Raw genomic sequence first — 26,504 nt, forward strand, 5'->3', positions numbered from 1 at the left:
TCACCTCGGCCTCTTAGCAGAAGCTACCAAATGGTTCTCTAGTTCTGTGAGAAATGGTGGAGAGCTTACCAGATTCCATCGAATCACTTCCACCTGACTGTGATTGCCTTTCAATTTTTTTTAATTTTTTTATTTTTATTTTTTTATTTATGATAGTCACACAGAGAGAGAGAGAGAGAGAGAGAGAGGCAGAGACACAGGCAGAGGGAGAAGCAGGCTCCATGCACCGGGAGCCCGACGTGGGATTCGATCCCGGGTCTCCAGGATCGCGCCCTGGGCCAAAGACAGGCGCCAATCCGCTGCGCCACCCAGGGATCCCCTGTGATTGCCTTTCAATAAGTGCTGATTTCTTTATTCTAATAAACTGTATGGCAGCCTACAATCCTAGTTCTTTAACTCTTGCTGCTTTTTTATATAACAATGGAGAGTATTTTTATTACTCATCACTGTGATCTTTTTTTGCTCCTTTTCATTATAAACAAGTTCTGACAGTTGAAATAAATCTACAAATCCATGCATATTGTATTATCCCTACTAATAAAACAATAGGGTGTTTTCCTTTGTTCCCTTTACGAGTTGAGATTTGCAAAACAAACAAAAACAAAAGCACAGGAGAAGTTTCATGGATGCAGAATTATTTTTTTTTTAAGATTTTATTTATTTATTCATGAGAGACACAGAGAGAGGCAGAGACACAGGCAGAGGGAGAAATAGGCCCCATGCAGGGAGCCCAACGGGGGACTCATCCTGGGATCCTGGGGACCCTGGGGGGTCATGACCTGAGCTGAAGGCAGGTGCTCAACCACTGAGCCACCCAGGGATCCCCATGGATGCAGAATTATTTCATACCCTCGAGCGCTATAAATTTTGGTGAAATTACGTACCTGGACCTTTCAAGGGAGAACAAATAGACAAAAGCCCCACAGAAAGAGTTAGGGGGTTTACTCTGCAACCACAGCCATCCCATTTAACAGTACAGGAGGAAGAACTGCGAGTCTCCGTTCTAGTCCAGGGGGTAAGACACTCTTCAGTGACCAGATGTGAGTCACCGTGGTGTGCGGCTGTGAGTGACTCAGCGGCTGTGGCCCTGGCCTGTGAGGGAAGTCCTGGGGCGGCACTTTGGTACCTGAAAGACAGGGACCCCAAGGCCGCGGTTTGGAGGGCACCTGGCTTTCTCTCTCTGGGGGCCCACTTTTGCCCCGTGCCGGGCGTCCCGCATTGCGCCCCCCGTCATCGTGGAGTGCGCGGTACCCACGGCCCCGGCTGGCCGTCCCCAGGGGCGCCACTTGCTCCGCGCGGCGGGAACTAGCCCATCGCATCCCCGCGGCCAAGCGACCGCCTGGGGCCCAGAAAGGGGCCGGTAGTCGGGGAGGCCGGCGGCCGCGCGGGGGCGGGGGCGGGGTCACTTCCACCCGGGCTCCGGGGCTCCGGGCGGCCGGGCCTGCGAGGCCAGGGCCCAGGAAGTCCCCGGGGGAGGCCGCGCCCCGCGCCGCGCCCCGCCGCCCCGGGACCCGCCCCGCCGCAGCTATAAGGGCCCGGCCCGCCTCGGCGCCCGCCCCGCACCCCAGCGCTCCTGGTGCCGAGCCGGTAGGACCCGGAGGGCGGGAGGGCGGGGCAGCCCGGCTCCGGCGCCCCGAGCCTCGGGGACCCGGCGATCCCCGCGGGCCCCCGCGGTCCGCGCCCACTGCGCCCCCCCCGGACCCCGCAGTGCGCCGCCCCCCGCGACCCCGGACCCCGCCGTGCGCCCCCCGGGACCCCGGACCCCGCCGTGCACCCCCCGGACCCGCGCACCGCGTGGAGGGCGGGGGGCGGGAGGCGCTGGGGCCCGCGGGCCTGCGGGGCCGAGGTGGCGGCGGCTGCCAGGCAGGACCGAGGCCGGGATCAGAATGTTTTTCCGGCTCCAGCCCGAGCTGTGAGCGGCCGGTCCCGCCCGGCTTCTCCTTCCTGGGATTGGAGGCAGGAGCGCTCGGCGGAGCGGCGGGGGGGTCCTCCCGGGGACGGGGCGCACGGCGGGGAGGTCCTCCCGGGGACGGGGCGCACGGCGGGGGGGTCTTCCCGGGGACGGGGCTCACAGCAACGGGGTCCTCCCGGGGACGGGGCGCACGGCGGGGGGGTCCTCCCGGGGACGGGGCGCACGGCGGGGAGGTCCTCCCGGGGACGGGGCGCACGGCGGGGGGGTCTTCCCGGGGACTGGGCTCACAGCAAGGGGGGTCCTCCCGGGGACGGGGCGCACGGCGGGGGGGTCTTCCCGGGGACGGGGCGCACGGCGGGGGGGTCCTCCCGGGGACGGGGCGCACGGCGGGGGGGTCTTCCCGGGGACGGGGCTCACAGCAAGGGGGGTCCTCCCGGGGACGGGGCGCACGGCGGGGGGGGTCCTCCCGGGGACGGGGCGCACGGCGGGGGGATCCTCCCGGGGACGGGGTGCACGGCGAGGGGGTCTTCCCGGGGACGGGGCGCACGGCGGGGAGGTCCTCCCGGGGACGGGGCGCACGGCGGGGGGGTCTTCCCGGGGACGGGGCTCACAGCAAGGGGGGTCCTCCCGGGGACGGGGCGCACGGCGGGGGGTCCTCTGGGGAAAGGGCGCACGGCGGGGCGGGGTCCTCCCAGGAGGGGGCGCACCGCGAGGAGTGTCCTCCCAGGACGGGGCGCACGGCGGGCGGGGTCCTCCCGGGGACGCGGCGCATGGCGGGGGGTCCTCTGGGGAAAGGGCGCACGGCGGGGCGGGGTCCTCCCAGGATGGGGCGGGCGCACCGCAGGGTGGGTCCTCCCGGGGACACGGCGCACGACGAGGGGGGGGGTCCTCCCGGGCACTGGATGGGGGCACTGAGGGCCGCCCGGCCCCACCCCGGAACCCACGGTTGGGGTTTTGGGCCTTCCCATCGCACGCGAGCGGAGAGTCGGGGTTCGCGGCCTCGGGACACAGGACACGTTAGGCTGCCTCTTGGTGATGAGGCCACTTGGCTGTGGGGTGGGGGTGGGGTGGGGGGGGACTTGCCTCAGTGCGCGGGCAGGGGGTTAGGATCTCCTAATGGAGACACTTCCTTCGGGGAGGCGGGCCGGGGGCCCCGTGTCCCTGCCGGGCCCTGGGCGGGCATCCGTGCGCGTGGGGAAGGGGGGCGTGCAAGGTCCCGGGTGCTTGGGGGTGTTTGGGGCGCCCCAGGGCCCAGGCGGAGGAAGACGCCTCACGGGACCCGGCCCCCGCTCCGCTCCGCTTGCAGCCCCGCCATGGAGCAGCTGAGCGCGGCCAACACGCGGTTCGCCGTGGACCTGTTTCGGGCTCTGCGCAAGGACAGTCCTGCTGGGAACATCTTCGTCTCCCCCTTGAGCATTTCCTCGGCGCTGGCCATGATCTTCCTGGGGACTCGGGGCAGCACCGCAGCTCAGGTGTCCAAGGTGAGCAGGAAGAGCAGCAGCGGCCCCGTGTCTCCCTGCTGGCGGCGCCCGCTGAGAAGCTGCGCCCTCCTCGGTGTCCTGTTGTCGTTGTTGTTCTTAAGATTGTGTTTAAGATTGTGTTTGTTGGTTTGAGAGAAAGAGAACGGGGGGGGGGGGGGGGCTGTCAGAGGGAGAAGCAGAGCCGCTGAGCGGGTGCAGGGCTCCATCCCAGGGCCCCAACCATGGCCTGAGTGAAGGCAGACGCCCCCCAGGCCCCCAGGGCCCCAACCCCCCAGGCGCCCCCTCCTACAGAGGTTCCTAGAAGTGTATTTCTGTGTCAACAACCATGCACCGTGAGGTCAGAGCTTGGGAAGAAGCCCCAAGAACAGCGCAGTTGTGGGCAGGCTTTCCTTCCCCAGCACATGCCTCCCGAGCACCTGCCACCTGCCACCTGCCACCTGCACCAGGCCCTGTTGTGTGTGCGGCTGAGGGCACAGCAGGGAGGCCGCGGGCAAAGCTGGGCGCGGTGCCTGCCTCGACAGCCTGCCTCTGAGCCATCGTGCCTCTTCCTGGAGGACGATTTTCCAGTGTCCCTTTTGCATGTCATGACCCGCTGCTCATGAATGATGCCCGTTGACATAGTGTTACTTTCGAGCCTAATGACACATAGACGCATCACAGTGCCGCTGCTGGCGGTGGCGCCCTTTCGAGGGGACAGGGCGACTGGGGGATTCCACGTTCCCTCCACTAGCCCCGGGCCAGGCCCCCAGCGTGGCTCTGTGGGCTGTGACCCGGGGCGCTGGTGGGAGCAGGAGTGGCAGGGACAGCGAGGCCGGGCAGCTGCAGGCCCAGCACCAAGCCCCTAGGGGTGCGGCCGGTGGCTCTGGTGACAGGAGAAGCAGCAGGATGCCCTGCCTTCCTCCCGGCCCTGCTGGGGGTGGAGGGCCCCTCCGCACCAGGTGTTCTTATATTCTGAGAGGGGAACTCTGGTTTTCCCTGGATCTAGGGGAAGGGGTGGCAAAGTGAAGGTCTAACAAAGTGAAGCCACCAAGCGCAGGGCCCCGAGCCGCCAGAGAAGGTCTAGCCGCGGACTCAAGTTCATGGATCTCCTCCAGCTGCAGAGCTTCTCTTCCTCTACTTTACGGCGAACCAATCATCGTCATCACTGCAGTTAGGAAAGCATTTTAAGATTTTTAAAAATCCACCTTTTTTCCCTTTTTTTTGAAACCCCCTGGTACTAACTGTTAGTTGCTCCTGGCAGGGTAATATCAGCTTCTATTTGGAGGCTTTCCAGGGACTTTAAGCCTTCAGCAAAAAATAGCTTTAAGCCCCCCCCCCCCCACCATTTCCATTGAAGCAGATGGGTCATACCCTCCGTGTAGACATTCAACATCTTGGTGAGTAACTGGACTTTGTAACTATAGGTTTGTTCTTTGTGTCTTAAAAGCAAAGAACCAGCCCAGGCCTCATAAAACCATAAAGGGACTCTTGATTTGGAATGGATACATGAGGAATTAAACTTTTGCCAAATGTTAAGCTTAAAGAAGTCATTTAAAAAAAAATAAGTTATTTTTAAGTAAGTGAGTTACTGATGCTAATAGTATCAAAAAATCTTCTATCTGTAATATCTTTGTGTTCCGGCCTAGGTAATAATTCTTATTTCTGCTGTTTATCTCTGAGAACTTTCAGTGAAATTATATTAGATGCAGAATAAGCACATGAACGTATCATCTGTGGTTTTCTTTGGAAAAAAGTAGACTTGTATAAATATTTATTAACTCATAGAACGAGAATTGTAACAAAAAAGTGATATGAAAGCAGTTTCTAATGTTATGATTATTGTGTCTCACAAAGCTATACATTCTGGATTCTCTATTACTTGTTCTCCAATGAGAAATTAATAAAATTTTGGGTGGAGATCATGAATAATCAGTCAAAAAAAATTAATTTGATGGAAGCAAATGCCAAGGGATCGCCTTAAAATTTCAAAATAAGTAGTTATAGAAAGAATGTTTTATTTATTTTAGGCTCTTCATTTTGATGCCGTTGAGGAGATTCATTCAAAATTTCAGAGCCTGAATGCTGATATCAATAAACGTGGAGCTTCCTATATTTTGAAACTTGCTAATAGGTTATATGGAGAGAAGACCTACAATTTCCTCCCTGTAAGTACTTTGCACTTCCTCTCCAGAAATTCACTAGACAATGCACACTTTTTTCAAAGTCAATTTTAATTTTTATAAAATTTCAGAAAAATGATACCGAATGAAAACACATGACAGCCAGCACTCCCACTAATTGACGTGGCTTCAGTTTATAGTCTTCACAGTGAAAAGATCGGCTCTTGGCTATTTTACTAAAGCAAGAGCGAATCCCGTAATTCACTTCCAAGTATAATCAGTGTTTGCTTATTTGTGAAAATGTTAGCCAAACGTTGGAAAAGAATTGGCAAATTTCATACAACACCGAAACTACCAAACTATACACTAAAAAATGGTTAAGATGGTAAATTTAATGTTCTGTGTCTTTTTTTTTTTTACCATAATAAAAATGTTCAGAGTTAGATTTTTTTGTTGTTGTTGTTACAATGCAATTTGTACCTTTTAGGACCATTTCTGCTTTAAAGGATATTTGAAAACTATCTCTGTATGTAGTAGGAGTTATTCATGATATTTCCTTTAAAAAAAATTTTTTTTAAACAGGAATTCTTAGCTTCAACTCAGAAAATGTATGGTGCTGAACTGGCCAGCGTGGATTTTCAGCAAGCCTCTGAAGAGGCGAGGAAGGCGATTAATAAGTGGGTCAAAGGGCAGACAGAAGGTAAGAGACTGGCAGTCGGACCTTCTTCCCCTCCTGCCTGCTGCCCCACCTGCAGGTGACTTTCTCTCCCTTTTTCCTGTCCCGTCGTCCTGGGAATCCTCGAGTTCACCCTGGGAACGGACTCTGCACTGCCCATTGGACAGTGTTCGCGTGTAAAAATTCTTCACAGAGGAAACTTCAACATGATTTAACTGAAGCAGCTAAATACGTTTTCCCCATACATTCCCCAAACTGCATTTTAACATTAAAATTCACATTGAATGTAGAATAAAAGGAATAAAAATTTTGAGGGAAGCCCAGCCTGGCCTAAATTATTTAACATACACGTGGAGAAAAAATATCCTAATACTTGGGAACAAATATTCACAAACCACCGTGGTCATAAATAATTTTTGCCAGCCTCTTGTCTGAGAATTCAAGGATGATACGTGTAATTCTCTCGCCAGTCGTGGGAGGGTCAGAGCATCTGCAGAACGACTGTCTTCCATACCATGACTCGTTCGTGGATACACCGCAGTCAAGGCTGGCTCTCCTGTTTCAGTGCAGTAACTGTCCTACCTTTTGGATATTTACTAAAATCTTTTTTTTGTGTGTGTGTGAGAGAGAGTAGGTTTCTATTTAGAGGATTTGAAAAAGTGATTTACTAGTCACTAAAAATATTTTTGTTCAGGACATTTTTTTGTTCCTGAAAAAGAATGGTCACTCTCAAAATAAAGCTCATTGTCTACCCTACACTCCAGAAAAGGAGAGTTTTCCTGTTGTAGCCTGTTAGCCCTTTCCTTGGCTTATTTAAAGTAGAAAACTGCTGCTAGGGCTTTCCTAACTTCATGCCAAGTGAAAGGAAAAGTGGGTACGGAATATGCTTCTGGATTGCGTTTCACTGCTAATCAAATGTCTGTTCCAGTTTGAAATTCTGCTATGTGGATTTTTTTTTAAAGCTTACTTTATCTTTTTAGGGAAGATTCCGGAACTGTTGGCTGCAGGTACGGTTGACAGCATGACTAAACTCGTGCTGGTGAATGCCATCTATTTCAAAGGCAGCTGGGAGGACGAGTTCTCGAAAAAAGACACTGCCGATGCCCCGTTCCGATTGAATAAGGTAAGGTGGGGCAACTGCCTAAGGTTACCCTTCGGTCCACGAGAACGTGGATAAAGATGTGAGTGATGTGTTTTTCCCCCAACCGCTCAGAAAGACAAAAAGACCGTAAAAATGATGTATAAGAAGAAGAAATTCCCATTTGGCTACATCGAGGATCTGAAGTGCCGGGTGCTGGAACTGCCTTACCGAGGCAGGGAGCTCAGCATGCTCATCCTGCTGCCGGATGACATTGAGGATGAGTCCACGGGGCTCAAGAAGGTAACAGCTCCCAGCTTCACGCCTCACGTTTCCTCCCGACCTATCCACTCGGCCTTGTGTGGTGGTGGCTGGTTTTGCTGGTGGAAGGTGCTTGGTATGTGTCTGCGGCTGTTACTTCCCTTCCCGGTGCTTGCTGCTCTGTTGTCAGGTGGCCCATGGACGTTACTGCTCCCAAACCTTAAATTTTCAGCTGCTGTCAGTGAACAGAGGTGATGGAGAGCATCTAACGACGTCTACTAAGCGTAACACAAGTCAGTGGCTCGTGCTCATGGAAACTCTCTTAGAAGGACGTTAGGGGAAAATGCAATAGAATGAGGATTATCAAAACAAATGTTTGAAATTTAAAAACCCCAAACCATTATGGTACATAAGCTTCATCGTGTACTACAAACCCTACTACACTGCTCCTCCTGGCTGCAATCCATATGGGTTGTGAGTCGAATTTCCAACAGTCACACAGCAGAAAAAGATTCATGTGAAATGTCGGCTTGAGGGTTAAGGCTGATGCCTAACGCGAACCTTGTATGAGGTTCCCATTCTGTGTCATTTAAAGGCTGTGCTGTCTCTTGCCAGGGCTGAGACCAGGCAAAACTGTGAAGATTATGATTTGGGGGGTGGGGTGCCTGAGTTGCTAAGTCAGTTAAATGTCCAACTCTTGATTTCAGCTCTGGTTATGATCTCAGGGTCATGAGATCAAGCCTTGGGTCAGGCTCTCTGCTCAGCATGGAGTCTGCTTGAGATTCTCTCTCTCCCTCTCTCTCTGCCTCTCCACTTACCCCCTCTAAATAAATAAGTCTTAAAATAAGATTATGTTTTTTCTTCAGTGTCTCTAGGCTGCTGTGTGGTTTTTCTCCATGTCCACGATCAAACTTCCTTTCCAGAAGGGGTGTAATATTAGCCATTTCCATGTATAGAGTATGTTAGAATCATATGTTCCTTAGACTGGAATCCTGCATTCCATTAGAATCAACATGTTCCTTCTTTCAATTGTATCTCCACATTCATCTGTTTCTCTGATTATAAAAAGAAAGTCTCTAGCCTCATAAAAAGAATAATCAGCATCAGTAGAACAAGTGGGTAATGGTTCTGCTCTCGTCCAATAGTAGTAATTATAAGAGTAATGAAAACGGCTGTCATTTATGTAGCACTTACTATGTGCCAAGCATTTGATATATATGTTAACTAAGTTTATACACAATGCTGTAGAGTAGGTACTATTATTACTCCCTTTTAAATGAGGAACTAAGTTTTTTCTATGTCCCCCTAGGAGCTAAGTCTATTAGAGATTACAGCTCTGTGAGGTTCACAGATGATCACTGTGATCAATGGGGTTCAGAATAAATAGAAAAAGGCTTTCAAATTTTCCTTTGTACCACTTGACTAATTAGGTAATACAGTCATCCTGGCACATCCCATGTGTAAGCTGGTATGGAAGGGGCTTAGTAAGTCCTGGGCGGATGGATGGGTGGGTGCATGAGCATATGGGTAGGGAGGTGGATGGATACCTGATGGACCCGACGTCCAGAGTTCCTGCACTTGGGCACCTGGTGGCCTGGAACACAGCTCTGCTCTGTTATCCCCAATCACTGGAAAGAAAGGACATCTTCCAAGTGGAATCTGTTCTGGCACAAGATGTGCGGACTAAATGGCAGCTGATACAACGGGCTCGTTCATTTCAGTCATGCTTTATTAGTTCACTTATGTTAGATTGTTCTCACCTCTCCTTCTTGCCCGTTCTCCTCCAGATTGAGGAACATCTGACTTTGGAAAAACTGCATGAGTGGACCAAAGCGGAGAATCTGGATCGCGTTGAAGTCAATGTCTACTTGCCCAAGTTCAAGCTGGAGGAGAGCTACGAACTCAACTCCCACCTGGCCCACCTGGGTGTACAGGATCTCTTTACTGGCAGGGCTGATCTGTCTGGCATGTCAGGAGTTAGAGATCTTTTCATATCAAAAATTGTCCACAAGTCCTTTGTGGAAGTGAATGAGGAGGGTACAGAGGCGGCGGCCGCCACAGCAGGCATTGCCACCTTTGCCATGATGATGCATGAGGAGAACTTTGTTGCTGACCATCCATTCATTTTCTTTATCCGGCACAATCCCTCATCTAACATCCTGTTCCTTGGTAGACTTTGCTCCCCTTAGAGGCTGGAAGTACCAAGGTCAAGCTTAGAGCTTTGTTACCTGTACTTCCAATAGTGGCAATTTCGTACATCTTGGCCAGTACAACCACTATCCAAAAACATCTTTAATTCCCCTCCTAAGTGTAGCTCTGTTTATATACGTCTATGAACTTTGGCGCGGGTATCTATTTTCCTTTTCGTTATAGTATATGTGCTGCCGAAGCAAGCACATTTCCTTTTTGTTATATTGATAAAATCCAGCGATTGCTTTGAATGCAACGTAAAAAAAAAAAAAAAAAAAGGCAAGAAATGAAATCAGGTGTGTAGATTCTTGACCACATAGTAGTCTGTGAAATTGCTATGCTCTTCTGACAGCCCAAAGGAAACCTGATAATACTGTAATTTATTTTACAGACAGAATTTTGGAAGCCCAAGTAGAGACACACTGATTGTGGAAGAGAGCCTTAAAATCAGATATCTGATTGAAATATAGGGCCTCAAGGGCTTGGGTTATGAAGGCAAACTTGTCTTGGCCAATATTTCTGATTCCTTGTTCAAACAGCATTAGTATTTTTTGTTGCTGTTGTTGTTCTTATTCTTTCAAACAATTAAAGAGCCACCTGGTGATAGCCTGCCTTGCCTTTTATATTCTCCTTTATCCTACCTGCTGTGGTGTTTGTGTGGGATCACATGGAGTCAAGAAGTGGATGTCTTATAAAAGATGCCAAGAAATGTCAAAAAGACTAATGTAGTGGGAGAGATGGTTAAGCAAAGAGGGGATGCCAAGATCTTACTTGTTAGCAGTCTTATTGCGTGTTTTCTGTTAAAGGTTCTTGACTTCTGTCATGTGATATGGGTTTTTATGGCGATGGAATGGCTTTTGGCAATTCTGTGGAGGGAAATGGGAGGATGGACTCTGAATTATATACATGTACTTCTTGGAACAAGGCTTGAAATGCTGCATTTTCTTGCTTCCACAAGACTTGTGGGCTGGTTAATAAATGTTCTTAAGATACTGCAAGCCAGACTGATCTCAGTTCTCTTTTTGTTCTCCTGGATCTTATACAAGCCAAGAATAGAACAGGGGGTTCTTGGCCTGAAAGTACTGGTGTCCGTGGTGATAGTAAGAGAGTCCACAGAATGAAAACAATATGTTAGCAAATCTGTTGTCAGCAAGCCTTCCTTCCTTTTTTTCTTCTTATGGAAGGAAATATAGTAAAAATTCTAAAGTCTTTGCATTGTCTGGGAAGAGAATAAAAGTATAATTACAATTACATTCTATTTTGTTAAGGATGCATGTTGCACAGTCTATGGTTAACCACTAGAAGAATAGTAAAAGGGTTTATAACTTTTTTAAAAAATATTTTTTTAATTTATTCATGAGAGACACACAGAGAGAGGCAGAGATACAGGCAGAGGGAGAAGCAGGCTCCCCACAGGGAGCCCGATGCGGGACTCCATCCCAGGACCATGGGATCACGCCCTGAGCCGAAGGCAGGTGCTCAACCACTGAGCCACCATCCCAAAGGTTTATAACTTTCAAAATAAACCAAAGAGAAAAAGAGAGTAACAAGAAATAATCCAAAAAGAGGAAAGACAAAAGAGAAAGAGGTGCCTGGGTGGCTCAGTTGGCTCCCGAGTCCCGAGTCGGACTCCCTGCTTGACGGAGAGTCTGCTTCTCCCTCTCCCTCTACCTGCTGCTTCCTTTGCTTGTGCTCTCTCTGTTGGATAAATACATATAATCTTTAAAAAGAAAAAAAAGGGAGAAAGCTACACAAAGCAGGCATGACAAATACCAAGATGATATAATCAACTCCAAAAGTTTAAGGAACTACTTAAAATGCAAATTGGCTAAATGTGCCAGTTAAAAGACAAAGATGGTTATGCTAGACTGGAAAAATACTATCTGGTGCTTACAGGAAATGTGTCTATAACACAAAAGTAGAGTTTGAAAGGAAAAGATCTATGGCACTAAAACCATAGGAGTAGAAGTAGCTATAAGTATTTTTGGTAAAACATGGCAAGTGGTTCTAGTATTTATACAACACTATAAAAGACCAAGAATATCCAAGACAATCTTGAAAAAGAACCAGGTGAGAGGAACATAATTGAATCGAGACTTTAATTAGTATCAATGCCCTCTTTTACTCTCAAGATGGAATCAATTTGGATAATAAACCATATGGTCATCATAGTTACGATGAACGTGGCACTTCTAAGTTGGGAGTGAAGGGAGGACATTTTCAATACACTGTTCTGGGATATTTGGGAACCCACATGGAAAGCAATTCAAGGTGATTCCTGCCTTAAGCCCAGACAAATATTGAGACCAGCTGGACCCAACTATGGGAGCAAAACCATAAAAATTTGAGGAGATCGTATAAGAATATATGTTCATGAACCTGTGATTTCTTAATAGGACACATGCACAATTTTTTGTTAAATTTATTTCTAGGCATTTGGACACTTTTTTTTAAATGACAAATTGGGCCAAATGACAATTAAGAACTACAGTTCTGTATCACACACCATTAAGAGAGCGAAAAGGCAGGCCTCGGGCTAGCGGGTGCAGGCCAGCGCCCCAGGGAGGGCACCCCGCTGTCTCAGCGAATATGCCCCAAGGGAGGGGTCCGAGCCTGGAGCCTTTCCATCCTTATCTCCCAAGTTAGAACTAAAAACATGTGGGTAGGGCAGCCAGACTCCGGGAAGGTACAGCTTTGGACACTGGCTTCCGAGTATCTTCAGAGTTTTTATACATCAGAGAGGCTGCCTTACATTAATTACCCGGAGAAAGTGGGCCCATCTCAGGAGGGAAAGGGGAATCCGGTTGGGTCTTGCAGAATCAGGAGGGCTTTAACGTCATCAGATGTCAAATGGGCCTGTGATTTCTACACCGATCTACATTGATTTCTACAGTGATTAAACAGATTACTGCCACCTTCCCGCCGCCCTGAAGTCTCCCTCGCTCAGCAACAGAGCCCACTCTACCCCAAGTTCTGCTCGTTGAGGTCGGGGGCAGCCCCGGCAGGTGTATTAGCACCTACCCCACGGCAGGCACCAGGGGAAGCCGCATGCGGCTGGGGCTCGAAGCTCCGCAGGGCCCAGGTCACCCTGGTTCATCGGGACCTGAAGCAACTCTGAGTGTCACCGAGTCTCACCCAGAGGGATGAGAAGTGCCTTCTAAACGGGTCTCCAATCAATGCTCCAGTCCCCTCTCAGCTGACAGTCGCAGCCACTGCAAATGAAACCTTCGATAATTTTATGATTTCAAATAAACTTGCTATTGAAAAGGCAAAATATAACCTGAAATTGCTGGGAAACAGGAGGCAAAGGGCATTTCAGCAGAACCTGCTGAGTTACCGTTTTTCCAAGGCATGAATCCAGCACCCTTTTGGCTTCCAATGTCACTGCCAAGAGCTGAGATCACTACAAAAAAAATGATACATCTGGGTGGGGACAACAAATATCCTGGAGGAAGAATTTGTCGTTTAAAAAAAAAAAAAAAACAAAAAAACAGTTGGAGACCGAAAAAGGATCGGTCACATTTCAACGGTGGGGAGGTGACTGTCTTATAAACATGAACAGCTAAAAAGCATTTCTTCATCTAAATGCTCAGGTTTCGAAACACATGTGCAGAATTGGACATCAGACAGTTTCTGATCTGAAAAAGATAAAATGGTCAGTAGCTGTGGTGACAGGAGCCCAGTGTACAGGGTGTGATTGGAGTGATGTGGCGTGAATGAGTCAGCTCCAAATTACACTGCCAAAGAACCACATGGGTGCCATGGAGCAAAGGTGACTTTCCAGTACACAGGAGGGACAATTAGAGAGAGAGAGAGAAAAAAAAAGCAATGCATAGCAAGAACAAGAGGATGTTACTAGAAGAGGTTTTCAAAGAGCTCTTGCATCAGCCCTTCCTTGGTTTTGTAACTATGTTACAACAAATCCTGATAATAAGCTATTTTGCATCAGCAGATAAATGAGTTTCCCTGTAAGTTAACAATTTATTTATTTATTTTAAAATATTTTATTTGCTTATTTGACAGAGAGAGCTTGCTCAAGCAGGCGGAGCAGTAGGCAGAGGCAGAGGGAAAAGGACCTGCTGAGCAAGGAGCCCAATGTAGGGCTCGATCCCAGGACCCTGGGATCAGGACCTGAGCTGAAGGGAGATGCTTAACCACCTGAGCCCCCCAGGTGCCCCTAAATTAACAATTTAAATATCACTGTACAGTATTTTAAGAGGTCAGTTTTCAAAGACTGAATATACATGGCAAATTTTAGTTTTCTATGCAAAATTTGATATATTTAGGAAATTGAGTAAAATTTTTCCCCTCCATTTTCAGTTAATCCCAGATATTTTCTATAAAAGCAAAATAAGAGATAATTAAAATTTTCAGTTGCTTTCACATGACATAACCATATTATTGTAAGGACTTACATGCTTCTTATTTATTTATTTATTTATTTATTTATTTATTTATTTATTTATTTAGAGAGAAAGAGTGTGAGTGGAGGGGGGTGGGCCAGAGGAACAGAGAGAGAGAATCCTAAGCAAGATCTGCACTGAGCATAGACTCGGGGCTCAGTCTTACAACCCTGAGATCATGACCTGAGCTGAAATCAAGAGTTAGATGCTTTTCTGACTGAGCCACCCAGGCGTCCCAGGACTAATATACTTTTAAGATTCATTAATACGTTCTTATCGTTCATGTTCTACATTACTTGTTGAACTACTGTTAAAAAATTAATGTTTTTAAATCATTGTGAGTGTTTTTTAAGTAAAAATAGATTAACTCCAGTAAAATTGCTAGTCTAGAATAGGTAAGGTCCTTCATATTCAAGGCTCACCATGTTCCACTGAACCGTGACAAATAGCATGAAATATCTCTTAAGACTGTTTAAATCAATTCTCTTTGTTCTAGTTTCAAATTCACTCATTTTTCTAATTAATTTTCCTCCTCCATATATTATGTACTAAACGCTGGACTAGGCTCTAAGGATGAACCCAGTAAGACCCCTGCCCAAAGGTAGTCTATGTCTAGTTCATAAAATAGTTCTCCAATAACTCATTTGGTTAACTGGACCCATTAGCTAGCAATGGTATCAATTTGGTTGCTGCATCCTTAATCCTGTGCTTTTGCTCCTATCTTTCCCTTTATTGCAACCCAGGGGGTTGTCTTTGGTATTGGGTGCCAACACTCTGGGAAGCTTTTCTCTACATTATTTAGTAAGCTGGCAATTAGTGGGTCTGTACTTATCTTGTGTGCTTTTTTTGTGGTTTTCTTTGTTTTGTAAAGATTATATTCATTTATTTGAGAGAGAGAGAGAGGGAGGGAATAAGGGAGGGAGGGAGGGAGAACATGAGTGAGGAGAGGAGGCAGAAGGAGAGGGAGAAGCAGACTCCCCACGGAGTAAGGAGCCCAATGACCTGGGTTCCATTCCAGGATGCTGGGATCATGACCTGAGCTGAAGGCAGACGCTCAACCGATGGAGCCACCCAGTTGCCCCTTTACTTGTCTTGTTATCAGTGTAGGTATTCTGGTATCTACTCCCCCTTCTAGATATACCTGGGGTCTTCCGTTGAAGCAAAGTTGTGAATCCCCAAAACACAGCTAATCCAGGAGCAGGTGGACGCTCCCTTTACAAAGGGAAAAATATGAGCAAAGGCACAAGGTTAGGGAACCACAATCAGGGTGGGGTGATTGGAGATTAACAGGAAAAGGGAAGAACAAGGGGCATGTGGCTTGGGAGTGGAGAGCCTGGGTCCTGCAGAGCACTGAAGGCAGGTGGACCTGGGGATTTCTATCTTAAGTGTAATTACTCCATTCACCTTAGTAGGTCCCATATCCTGTTTTAGGTACTAAAGACAAAACGGTTAAAAATTGGAGTGAAAACGGTGTTTTAAAGCAAATAGGCCATGAGAAACATTTACTGTGCCTGGCATGTGAAGACACATTGGAGGGTAGGAGTGGGAGTCAGAGGGTTACTTAGGGACTCTTCCAGGAGTGAGAGATGAGGGTGGCTTCAACCAGGGGCCAGCGAAGATAGATGTCAAAAGATGGATTTGAGACATACTTGGAAGCAGCCCTTTGCAGGAGGTAACTTGTGAAGAGTGAAAGAAAATGAATTATCAGAATTTCTTCCAGATTTCTAGCAACTGAGTGAATGAACAAAGATGGGGGGTGGGGGTGGGAGGAAGAGCAGTTCTGGTGAGAAAGCTGGGAGTCTAACCACAGAGGTTCCTGGTGTGCCTACTGTGAAGTGGAGGGAGAGGAGAGAGCCTGAGGGCCAGCCAGTGAGGACAAAGGATGCCAGAAAGAAGAAGCTCAGGAGATGGGACAGAATGGGAGAGGGAGGGGTCAGCAGACCCACAGGAAGGGAGAGTTTCAAGGAGGAGGAAGTGGATAAATTGCATCAAATTCAGGAGAGGTCGAGGAGGTGAAGATTGAACTGCCCTTTTGATTAGCAACATGGCAGTTACCGGGGACCTTAGCAAAGGAACATTTATCCAGTGGTGATAATGGAAGCTAAATGGAAATGGCTCAAGGAGTAACCAGCAACACAACTTTTGGCTGCAAGATTGTGGCAACAGCATAGATTTCTTATTTATCAACCTACTGAGGCATAGCTTACAAATAATCACCCTCTCAAAGCATACATTTGTAAACCACTATAACTTACTAGTTATGGGACCAACAGATAGGTAAATTTACAAAAATTAATAGGCTTCTATTTAATCACAAAAGTAAGTCAGGAACTGTAATAAAAAATCTCATTTGCCGTATCAACAAAATTTGAAAATATCTAGAAATTAATAGAGGTGGAAGAGTAGAAAGGAAATCATTAAACTGAGTGAAAGACAGGAAAATGATGACATGACAATCATATTCTAAGACAGAATCCATGTGGTAGATGCATGAGTTCCCCCAAATTAATCCATAATTCTAATGAAATTCCAATCAAAACCCCAATCTGACAAACTAAATCTAAGGTTTTCTTGGAGAAGTAAATGAGTAAAACAAGAAAAAAAATTTTGAGAAGAGAGAAAAATGAGAGAAAACTCGACCTCCTGTAACAGAAAGAGTGTGGCTATGGCTCAGAAATAGACAAATCAACAGAATAAAACAGAGTATCTAGTAGTGAGTCTGTGAGAATATGTGGCAGTTTGTTACAGGATTAAAGTGGTGTCTTAAATCAAGAGAAAGAATGGATTGACTAAGTAGGTGTTGGGGCAATTGGCTGGGGAAAAATACATCTGCACTTCATACCCTGAAAGAATCTCAGATAGATTAAAGGCCTAAACTTAAAAAAAAAAGCTATAAATTAAGAAGATAAAGTAATAAAAGTACTGGAATAAAACCCCAGAGAATATATTTAAAGTCCAGAGCCATGAAGTAGAAATTTATAAATTTGATTTCATAAATTTTTTCTACCTGTAGAAAATATTCGCACCATATATGACAAAGGTATAACATCCCTAAGATGTGTACCAAGAGAGATAGCTACTGTGTCCAGGCATCAGGGACAGAGGCTGGGTGGACGACCTCTCAGGTGCCATCCGTCCTGTGGTCTTAGGATTCTTCAGGGACTGGAAAGCTCCCCCACCAGGACCCAAATGGAAAGTCCTCTGTCCTTGCAAGCATTAATCCGGTGAAAAGTGAGCACCTTCTATACATGCCTCTCATTGCCCTGGGTGCTAAAGATGAAAAGATAAGTAAGACAAAATGGTTCTTTTGGAAGGTGACTTTCTATTTGGGAAGACAAGAAGCAAATTACCACAATAAAGCATGAGAGGTTCAGGACTAGGGAGAGGCAGAGCATTTTCAAAGAAAAGGAGTGACTCATTTGGCCCCAGGGGGCTGGAACGGGGAGGGTGTGGGGAGGTCAGTTAATCCTGGGACTGGAGGGACGCCTGGGTGGCTCAGTGGTTGAGCACCTGCCTTTTGGCTCAGGGTGTGATCCTGGGATCTGGGATCGAGTCCCGTGTCCGGCTCCCCGCGGGGAGCCTGCTTCTCCCTCTGCCTGTGTCTCTGCTTCTCTCTGTCTCTCGTGAATAAATAAATAAAATCTTTTTTAAAAAAACCCTGGAACTGGATGATTTATCCACACAGTACCATTCAGATCTGCTTTTTGATAATATTTTTTTTTTGTTCAATCATTGCAACCATCAAATTTCCTAACTAGGGATCACCTTGATGTGACTTTATAAAACTTCTAAAACTCTTTACGAAGTCTACATTTTGATAAATGACATTTGCTAAGAACTAACTAGTGTTTTATATAGCGCGCTCACTACCTTTGAACAGTGCAGCTCAAAAATGTCTCACAAAGTGGACATACTCCTGTATTTAGTGCTCAGATCAAGAAATAGAATCCTCCCAGCGCTCCAGAAGTCACAAACCCAGCCAGGATAAACTCTCCTCTACTCTCTTAGAGGAGTTTTGTCTATACACTGTCTGAATTTTTCTTTTTTTTTTTTATTTTCTATCTGAACTTTCTTACTGTTATATTTTGTGTGTACATATGTGTGGAGCCCATATAAATCTATTCCGAATGGCCAACTTCTCTTGTGAAGAAAGCAACATCCCACAGGACTGAAGTTCTGTGTTTGGCTTTTATGTGTCCAAGTAATAATAAAGAATTCTCACCCTGTTTGGATTTTCTTTCTGTAGCCTGCTCTCTTCTCCTGGATGTTAAGAAAGGCTTCTAAATATGAGCTGTCTTGTTACCAGTTGAGCAGGAAAACTTTCTTTTTCTGAGCAGTTCAACCTGTTTTGTTACAACAATGAGTAAAACTCTTGGTAAACTTCTTTGCTGACTATTCTTTAAAAGAAATAATAGTAAACCAAAATCAGCAATGACATGGAAAATCCAGGGAGGAAAAGCCGGATAATTGCTTAATCTATGTTGCTCAGAATCACCAACCCAGCAATCATGCGGCTCATGTAGTAAAAACCCAAAAGGAAAGAAAAAAGAAAAGGTGCTGGCCTTCCCACCACCACCTCTGCCAACCCTGCACCCTGCCCCTTGGCACTCCTTTTGAGCACAGCCCTTCCGAGTCCCAATCCCTGGGAGAAGTCGCTTTGCAAAGGTCACTGATGATATTAACCTCGATCTAACTCTAAAAAAAAGAAAGATAATATCTCATACATAATGTTTATGTGACAGGAACTTTTCTAAACTTATTGGTTTACGTATAGCTTGCTTAATCCTCTCAACCATCTGAGGAGTTCACATATAACCAATATCTTTGGTTTACAGATGGCAAAACCGAGGCGCAGAGTCAAGTTGTCAGGGGTCACGAAGAGCCAAGGTTCAACCTGGACAGAGTTTTTGTTCTTAGCCACGGTACTGCTTTCTGCAGCACAGAGCGGCGGGCAGGTGTGTAAGACACCCTCTGGCTGGTTATGATGAACTCTTTGTCTTCAAGATCATTGCTCAGGTTGATGTATTAATACTCCTGTGAAATGATGTGTTAACGAGCTGCGCCAGTGGCCAGTGATGAGGGATGAGTAGAGCAGAGTCCTCTGTCAAGGAGTCCTTTCCTGGAGGAAAATGACAGGATGAGCACAGCTGCAGAGGACTCCAAACACAAAGACTATTCCATTCTATTTGGAATGTAGACTCAAAGAGCAGGAGGAGATGCCATTAGCATATCAATCATAGAAACCACATTCCTCCCTTGGGAAAGTGAGGATGTGGGTCTAAAGTCTTCTAAGTTTCCTCTAAACCCTAACATCCTGCAGTCTTCATGCCTGGTCATGGTCTCGTTTATGAACGGGACTCGGTGGCACATGTTGGTGATCAAATCAGCAAGACTTTGCCAGCCTCGCAAAACAAGATATTGGGCACGATTTGGGTGCATCTTGTGACTGTGGTTGATGGTGCTGAGTAAAAATATCGCATACAGCTGGAGGTACAACTATAGAAAAAAGCCACAAAATGCTCCACTTAGCAAGGACGCTACACCCCTCAAATGAGCTAAACCCCAGGGCCTTATATTTACAGCACGGTTCATATTATGGGATGGAATGGGATAGCTGGATGCTTTGGTTCTTTGGAAAAGTATTTGCCTTCACCCACTCATGACAAAGACATTTAGAAAATGTCTCAGAGATCTATGAGCTATTATTGAAGATTGCTCATCGGTTATTACTGAAGAATGCTCTATCTCTTTGACAACCAAGCACGTTGCCTGGCAACAATTTCCTTGTTGATTCCATATCTCCCCTTATCACTGTTTCTATAACCTCAGCAAATCTATCCCTATTTTGTTTCCTCCTACACGGAATAAAGGTCCCTTTATGTTCCTGAATTACCAGGCAGCAGAACTAGAGTGATATAGATCATCAGGATTTATTATAAGATAAGACATTGGGTGTTTCACTGCTATAATTGCACCTCAGCTTTGGCTTGCATTTGAAGCATTATGGGACAGATTCCTGTTGAATTTTAAGAATACAACCGAGGCCTATGACAGAACACACAGTTACGTCAGGGGAAAGCCAAGGGGAGAAACTTCAGATTCAGATTCAGGTTCCTATGCTGTAAAGAATTTGGTCAGAACTGGATTTTCCTGGAGAGCAGGAAGAGTGTGGTATTTTGAACACAAAGCAACAGGGCATGTTTCCTTCTTTTAGTTGTAAGAGTGGTGGAAGATTCTTACACAGTTGTAATTCCAACTTGGAAAACACTTAGCATTTACTGTACCTGAAACCAGGCTGGTGTAAGCCAAGTAGACACCCTGATAGTCTACAGCTGTTCCTTGAGGCTTCCAGCACCTCTGCCTCCAGAGACTTTACTTATCCTCTGATTAATGCCTGAAATTCCAGGACGAACCTCTATCCTGTTACCTTAAACATTTAAGTCCTCTTTAAAATAAAAATGCTCACTAAAGGAATAATAGTCTTTAGCTACCATCTGCATCTTAGTGAAGATCAGTCATTTATATATTTGTTGGACTGAGGACTGAGAACAAGACATGAGTAGGAGAGAGACCATGGGCACACTGGGCTCTGAGTGAAATGAAAAGATAATGGAAAAAAAAAAAAAAAAAAAGAAAAGATAATGGACCCAAATCTCAGACTTCAAAAAAGCATTGGCCTGGGGTTGATCCTGACTCGGGTGCTCTTGTCCAGTGACTTATATAAATACCTGAATGTACAGATACCAGACAAGTACAGACTTATTCGGATTCCTCCTTCTTCTTCATCAGCTCTCCCATTCTGAAAAGCCACAGAGTTGTAAAGAATTGTAGATTTCCCCCCAAACCCATTTCTGTTTATGCATGTAACAGAAATTCAAAATACATTGAGTAATAGTAAACTATTGTAGAGACTGTAAGTCCTTTGGATTGCTCCATAAGGGATAGAATAAGTACTCAGAAAATCAGTAAAGATATAGATTAACACTATGAACCAAACTGACCTAGTTGACGTTTATAGGACACTCCATTTAAACAGCAAAACAGACATTCTTTTCAAGACACAAGAAGCACCGATCAAGATAGACCATATTTGGGCCAAAAATCGAGGCTCAATTTATTTAAAATGATATGAATCATACGAATTGTTTTTCTAATTACAATATAATTTAATTAGAAATCATTAACAAAAAAGTATGTGGAAAATCTCGAAATATTTAGAAACTAAATAATGGACTTGAAAGTAACCCATAGGTTAGAGAAGAAATAAAAAGAGAAAAAATTAAAAAAAAATAATAAAATAAAAAGAGAAAAAATTATGCTCAACTGAATTACACTTTGAAATTGAGAAATGATGTATTAGAATTTATGGTATGCAACTAAAGTGGCGAGAAGAGGGAAATTAAGAGCTTCAAATGCCTATAATAGAAAAGAAAGGTCTCAGATTGATGACCTAAGCTCCCATCCTAAGAAGCAAGAAGAAGAAAAACAAAATAAACCCCAAGAAAGCAGAAAAAAAGAAATATAAGAACTGAAATCAAACAGAAAATAGAAAATAGAAACAAAAATAGAGGAAGTCAGTAGAGCTAAAAGCTAACCTTCTGAGAATATAAATAAAATTGGTAAACCTCTAGCCAGTTGATCAGAAAAAAAAGAGGAAAGATACAAATTACAAATACCAACAATGAGCAAAAGACAGCTCAACAAACTCTGCAAACAATAAGGAAATATGAGAAATACTGTATTAAAACATTCAACCACTTAGATGAGATGAACAATTTATTGAAAATTTAAAACTACCAACGCTCACCAATAACAAATTGGTAACTTGACTATACTGTGTCAATGAAAGGAATTGAATTTGTAGTTCAATACCTCCTCACTGAGTAAACTCCAGTCCAGATGGCTTTCATTGCTGAATTCCACCAAACATTATGGAACAAATAATGGTAATTCCACCATTGTGGTGGTGATTTCCCAGGTGCGAGCATACGTGACACTCGCAGATGACACCCTTCAGTCTGTGCAGTTTACTGTAGGTCAACGCGGCCCATCCAGCCCTCAGGGCCCCTCCCCACAGCTGTCCCTTCTGTTCCACTCTCCTGACGCCGAGGACTTGCAGGCCCCTATTATATTGCGTCTGCCCACCGTGCTCCCCGCTTACTACTCACAATCAACGCCTTCTTTGATGCTAAAAGGTCAAAGAAAAAAAAGATCCACAGAAAGTGCTAAGAACACAGCAGCCTCTGCTCTAGGCTCCCGGGAGCGTCCACTAAGGAGAGGAACCAGCGCCTGAGGCCTCACATACAAGGTTTAACGTCTAGGGACTTGCTGCGAACCCCGCGAGCTGCACCCCCACCTCCCAGGCTGCCCCCAGCCCCAGAGCCGGAGCCGGGCAGTGCCGGGACCTGTCCCTGGTTGTCCCGACTGGCAGGTGCTATTTTCTTTTTAAGGTTTTATTTGTTCACGAGGGACACAGAGAGAGGCAGAGACCCAGGCAGAGGGGGGCGCGGCTCCGTGCGGGGAGCCCAACCTGGGGACTGGATCCGGGACCCCGGGGTCACGGCCTGGGCCCAAGGCAGGTGCCTGCCCGCTGACCTCCCCCACCCCCCGGGCGCCCCGAATTTTATGTTTAAAACGCCCCGTCCTTGTGCACCACCTCGCGAGTGTGTCTACATCTTGACAATGTTTATTTTTTTATTTTTTAATGATAGTCACAGAGAGAGAGAGAGAGAGAGAGAGAGAGAGGCAGAGGGAGAAGCAGGCTCCATGCAGGGAGCCAGACGTGGAACTCGATCCTGGGTCTCCAGGATCACGCCCTGGGCCAAAGGCAGGCGCCAAACCGCTGCGCCACCCAGGGATCCCTTGACAATGTTTAAAAGTACCTTTGTGAGGCTGACAAAGCTGAAACCATGACACCTGGACAAATGGGGCGCAGAGGAGTCGTTGGAAGAAGGTGCAGAAGAAGGTGCAGGCTCAGCTGCAAGTGGCAGCGGCCCCGCCTCCGGGTGAGAGGCGCCGGCCCCCTCTCCTCCCTGAGCTGCACCCGCTTCTCCCCACACCTTGTGGCAGCTCCTCCGTGGACTGTGGGGACCTGCGGGGAGCGGGGAGGGGAGCAGGGAGGGGAGTCAGCGGGTGTATGGGGGGGAACAAGCCCCAGGGACTCTTCACTACAGGCACCACACTGCGGGTCACTGGAGGGAAGGGTACCTGGGGGACAGGTGGGGGGGACCAGGTACTGGGGGGGTACAGGGTAGTGGAGGGTGGGGGACGGGGCGATGGGATACTGGGGGATACTGGAGATATGGGGTACTGGGGGGATGGGATACTGGGGGGGCAGGGTACTGGGGGACAGGGTATGGGGTAATGGGGGTACGGGGGGTATGGGGTACTGGGGGGGACGGGATCTTGGGGGACAGGGTACCCACAGTGGACGGGTACTGGGGGGATGGGGTAACGGGGGGGATGGGGTACCTGGGGGACAGTGGACGGGGGTCGGGGTACCGGGGTGGGGGGCCGGGCACGGGGAGGGCACCTGAAGGAGTAAGTGCCGGCAAGTCACCGAGCACTGCTACTTTGGATCGAATGATGGACTTACGTACACGTTGGGTAACTGAATCTAAATTTAAACGACCGCCACCACACCCGGAGAACCACAAACCCAGGGGTAACCGACTAGTGGGCCAGGGTTCACGTTGGTGGCGCCCTTGCACACTGCGGGGAAGCCCATCCTGCCCCCGCGGGCTGTCCCCGGGGCCTGCAGGGCCGTGTCCCCGCGACTCTCGGCTTCTGTCCTGCAGAACCTACAGGCTTTACTGCCCCCCTGGGGTCAGTGACCCTCCCAGGGCGAGCGTGACTTGGGGAAACGTTGGTGAAGGTTTCCTAAACCTCCTCGACGTTGTGACACCCCCGGTGCCCTTCCCGTCCTGCTCCCCGCGTCGCTGTGACTCTCCTCCGACAGGAGAAACTTGGAGAGAGGCTCCCGGTGTGATCCTCGGCGTCAGCTGCCGGGACCCCTGGTGACTTCCGCGGCCCGCCAGGTCCTGTTCTGGGGGCGGACGGGGACAGGGCCTCGGCCACCGGCCCGCTGCCAGGTGGCGGGGACAGTGGAGGGCGGACGTTCACTCGGGCCGTTAGGGGAGGAAGTGGGCAGGATTGCAGGGCGACGGGCCGGGGCCGGGGGGCGGGAGTGGGGCCGTGTCTGTGCTGCTCGGAGGCCCCCGCATTCCTGCGTGGGTAGCAAGCAAGCCGGTGAAACAAATCTGACTCCCGTGGCATTTAGCCTCTGAAACTCGCTACTATTTCGTCTATAAATGTCCAAAAAAAAAAAAAAAAAAAAAAAGTAGTCCCTCATTTTGGATTTCCCTGACAGTTGATGAAGTATCCAGGGGACTTATCCTACTTGACTTTCATAAGAAACGTCCAAAGTCCAAGTGAGCCCAGCAGCCACCGTGACCCTCAGTCCAGACCTAGAAAGCGGCAGCACAAAGAAGGAACGTGACTCGCCAGAGATCGAACAACAGCCTTGTCTCAAAATTTCATTTTCCCGACATTGAAGAATTCTAGAAAGATCTAAAATGGGCCCTTTAACGGAGTGACTCATCAGCAAAAGGGGGACTTTCCTGTGAGTGGTTTTAGGACGTGAATAACATGCACGTGTCTTCAAACTGCATGAGTTTTTAGAGATTAATCTCCGCTCCTTCGAGAGGTGAGGAGACAGAGGTTTAGAGAGGCTAATTAATATTCTTCCGGAAGCTGTCCAAGCCTGTTTTATGATTTACCAGCTTAATCATATTAATTATATAGTACGTGTTCGACTCCAGGAAGTAAGGCCTCACGGAAAGGTCGAGAAACACCGACTCTTCAATCAGTGTTGGGGTCATTGCTTGAATAAAGATATTGCAAAAGGGAGATGGATCCTGTTTGCAGTGCCGAGGTGGAAACTCAGACCTCATCCTGAACGGCCCCTCCCGCCCGTTGCCCTGAGCCGGCAGGTGCCGCCTGCGCCGTGTGGGCCGCGGGTGTCTGCTCTTGAGGGTCACCGCCTCCCCAGGGGACGGCCCGCTGGACAGGTGCCCAGAGCCCCTCGGACCGGCCGCGGCGGGCAGGGGGCCACGAGCCGGGCAGGGGGCGGCTGGCTCTACCGGGCGGCCTGACGGAGGCCTTCACACCTCCCACGGGGCTCGCCCGGGCGACGCGTCAGCACGTGATGTAGCGGGAGACGTGGAGCCGCCCGAGTGCTTCAGCCTCAGGACGCAGCTGCGGCCGGAGGCTGCCCCCCGCGCCACCTGCACCCCCACCAAGGAGCCCCCTCCCTCCACGGTCACCTCTGGCCGTCTCCATGGTCTTGGCCCCATGGGACACCCTCCCTTGGGTCCCAGAGCGGTGCCACCACCGCGGCCCCGGCTCCCCACTTCTGTCCCCATTTCAGGGGCCGGGGCTTGAACCTGCTGCACTGGTCTTCGAGGGGCGGAGGGCGAGGGGGGAGGCCGGACGTGGGCCCAGCTGGCGTGGGGACTTGGGACAGGCTTCCCGGGCCTCCCCTGGGTCTCTAGAGGGAAGATAACGGCCCACGGGGGTGGGGGGGCAGCGGCACCTGCCAGCTGGGCGGGGACAAACTGTTGACGCTGGTGGCACAGCCCGGATGGGACGTTCTGGGCCCTAAGCAGGCACCGCAGGAGCCCATGGGGTCACAGGGCAAGAGCCCCCGCCCGGGCTCCCAGCCTGGATTTGCCACCCGGGAGTCGCCACCTGAAGTCCCAAAGCCTTCAAACTTTTCTATTTTTTTAAGATTTTATTTATTTGAGAGACAGTGAGAGCACGAGGTGGGGAGTGGGTGGGGGGGTCAGAGGGAGACACAGGTGTCCGCCCCACCCCCACCCCCCCACAGCCGGGAGCCTGGCTCGGGACTCCATCCCGCACCTGGGATCATGACCAGAGCCTGACCACCGCACTGAGCCCCCCGGGGTCCCCCGAAGCCTCTTCTGTATTTAAAATGGATGTGAGATCAGTAGAGCTCAGTTAGTTACCTTGTTACTCAAAGTAAATACTCAGTGACTTAGTTACCACTCGTTAGTTAGTTACTTTGGAAATGGGATCCTAAGGGAAAACCCTTTGGTGCCCACCCCAGCGGTCAGACACCAGGGAACCCGTGTGCCCGCTGTCCCGGGAGGACGGTGCCCCCGCCCCCGGCAGCCGGGAAGGGAAGTGGGAGGGCGCAGGCTGCGCACCAGCCCCCACCTGGCGCAGCAGCTCGGAGGGGACAGAGCGACATGGGGACATGGGGCTCACAGGGCTACGGCAAAGCACACGGCCCCGGGGGGCTGGGGGGTCTCCCGGGCCTGCCTGGGCCTGAGGGTCAGAGGAGCCCCTGGTGATTCAGGGCGCTGTGCACACTCACAGCTACC

General features: G+C 48.5%; 1 protein-coding gene and 2 long non-coding RNA genes across 6 annotated transcripts; 2 read left to right on the forward strand and 1 right to left on the reverse strand.

Annotated features, from left to right (window-relative positions):
* Positions 1 to 1,426: 1,426 nt before the first annotated feature.
* SERPINB1 (serpin family B member 1) lies at positions 1,427 to 10,695 on the forward strand. Of its 2 annotated transcripts, none has more exons than XM_077886416.1 (7): positions 1,427 to 1,587; positions 3,219 to 3,393; positions 5,400 to 5,537; positions 6,075 to 6,192; positions 7,149 to 7,291; positions 7,382 to 7,549; positions 9,295 to 10,695. In XM_077886416.1, the coding sequence occupies exons 2-7, from the start codon at positions 3,226 to 3,228 to the stop codon at positions 9,694 to 9,696; spliced, it is 1,137 nt and encodes a 378-aa protein (XP_077742542.1). In that variant the 5' UTR covers positions 1,427 to 1,587; positions 3,219 to 3,225; the 3' UTR covers positions 9,697 to 10,695. The 2 variants fall into 2 exon arrangements, with proteins under 2 accessions (XP_077742542.1, XP_077742543.1); XM_077886417.1 differs by lacking the exon at positions 1,427 to 1,587 and adding an exon at positions 2,740 to 2,757.
* LOC144306815 (uncharacterized) lies at positions 9,620 to 19,835 on the reverse strand. Of its 3 annotated transcripts, none has more exons than XR_013373907.1 (4): positions 18,825 to 19,835; positions 18,323 to 18,443; positions 12,719 to 12,909; positions 9,620 to 10,916 (listed from the first exon to the last, which is right to left on the reverse strand). It is a non-coding gene; the product is annotated as an uncharacterized LOC144306815 (long non-coding RNA). The 3 variants fall into 3 exon arrangements; XR_013373906.1 differs by adding an exon at positions 13,035 to 13,100 and having other exon boundaries at positions 18,323 to 19,835; XR_013373905.1 differs by having other exon boundaries at positions 18,323 to 19,835.
* Positions 19,836 to 23,710: 3,875 nt separating this feature from the next.
* Positions 23,711 to 25,014, forward strand: LOC144306508 (uncharacterized). The gene is made up of 2 exons (XR_013373596.1): positions 23,711 to 24,137; positions 24,470 to 25,014. It is a non-coding gene; the product is annotated as an uncharacterized LOC144306508 (long non-coding RNA).
* The last annotated feature ends 1,490 nt before the right edge of the window (positions 25,015 to 26,504 follow it).

This window comes from Canis aureus, chromosome 37, assembly GCF_053574225.1.
Source record: "Canis aureus isolate CA01 chromosome 37, VMU_Caureus_v.1.0, whole genome shotgun sequence".
NCBI lineage: Eukaryota > Metazoa > Chordata > Mammalia > Carnivora > Canidae > Canis > Canis aureus.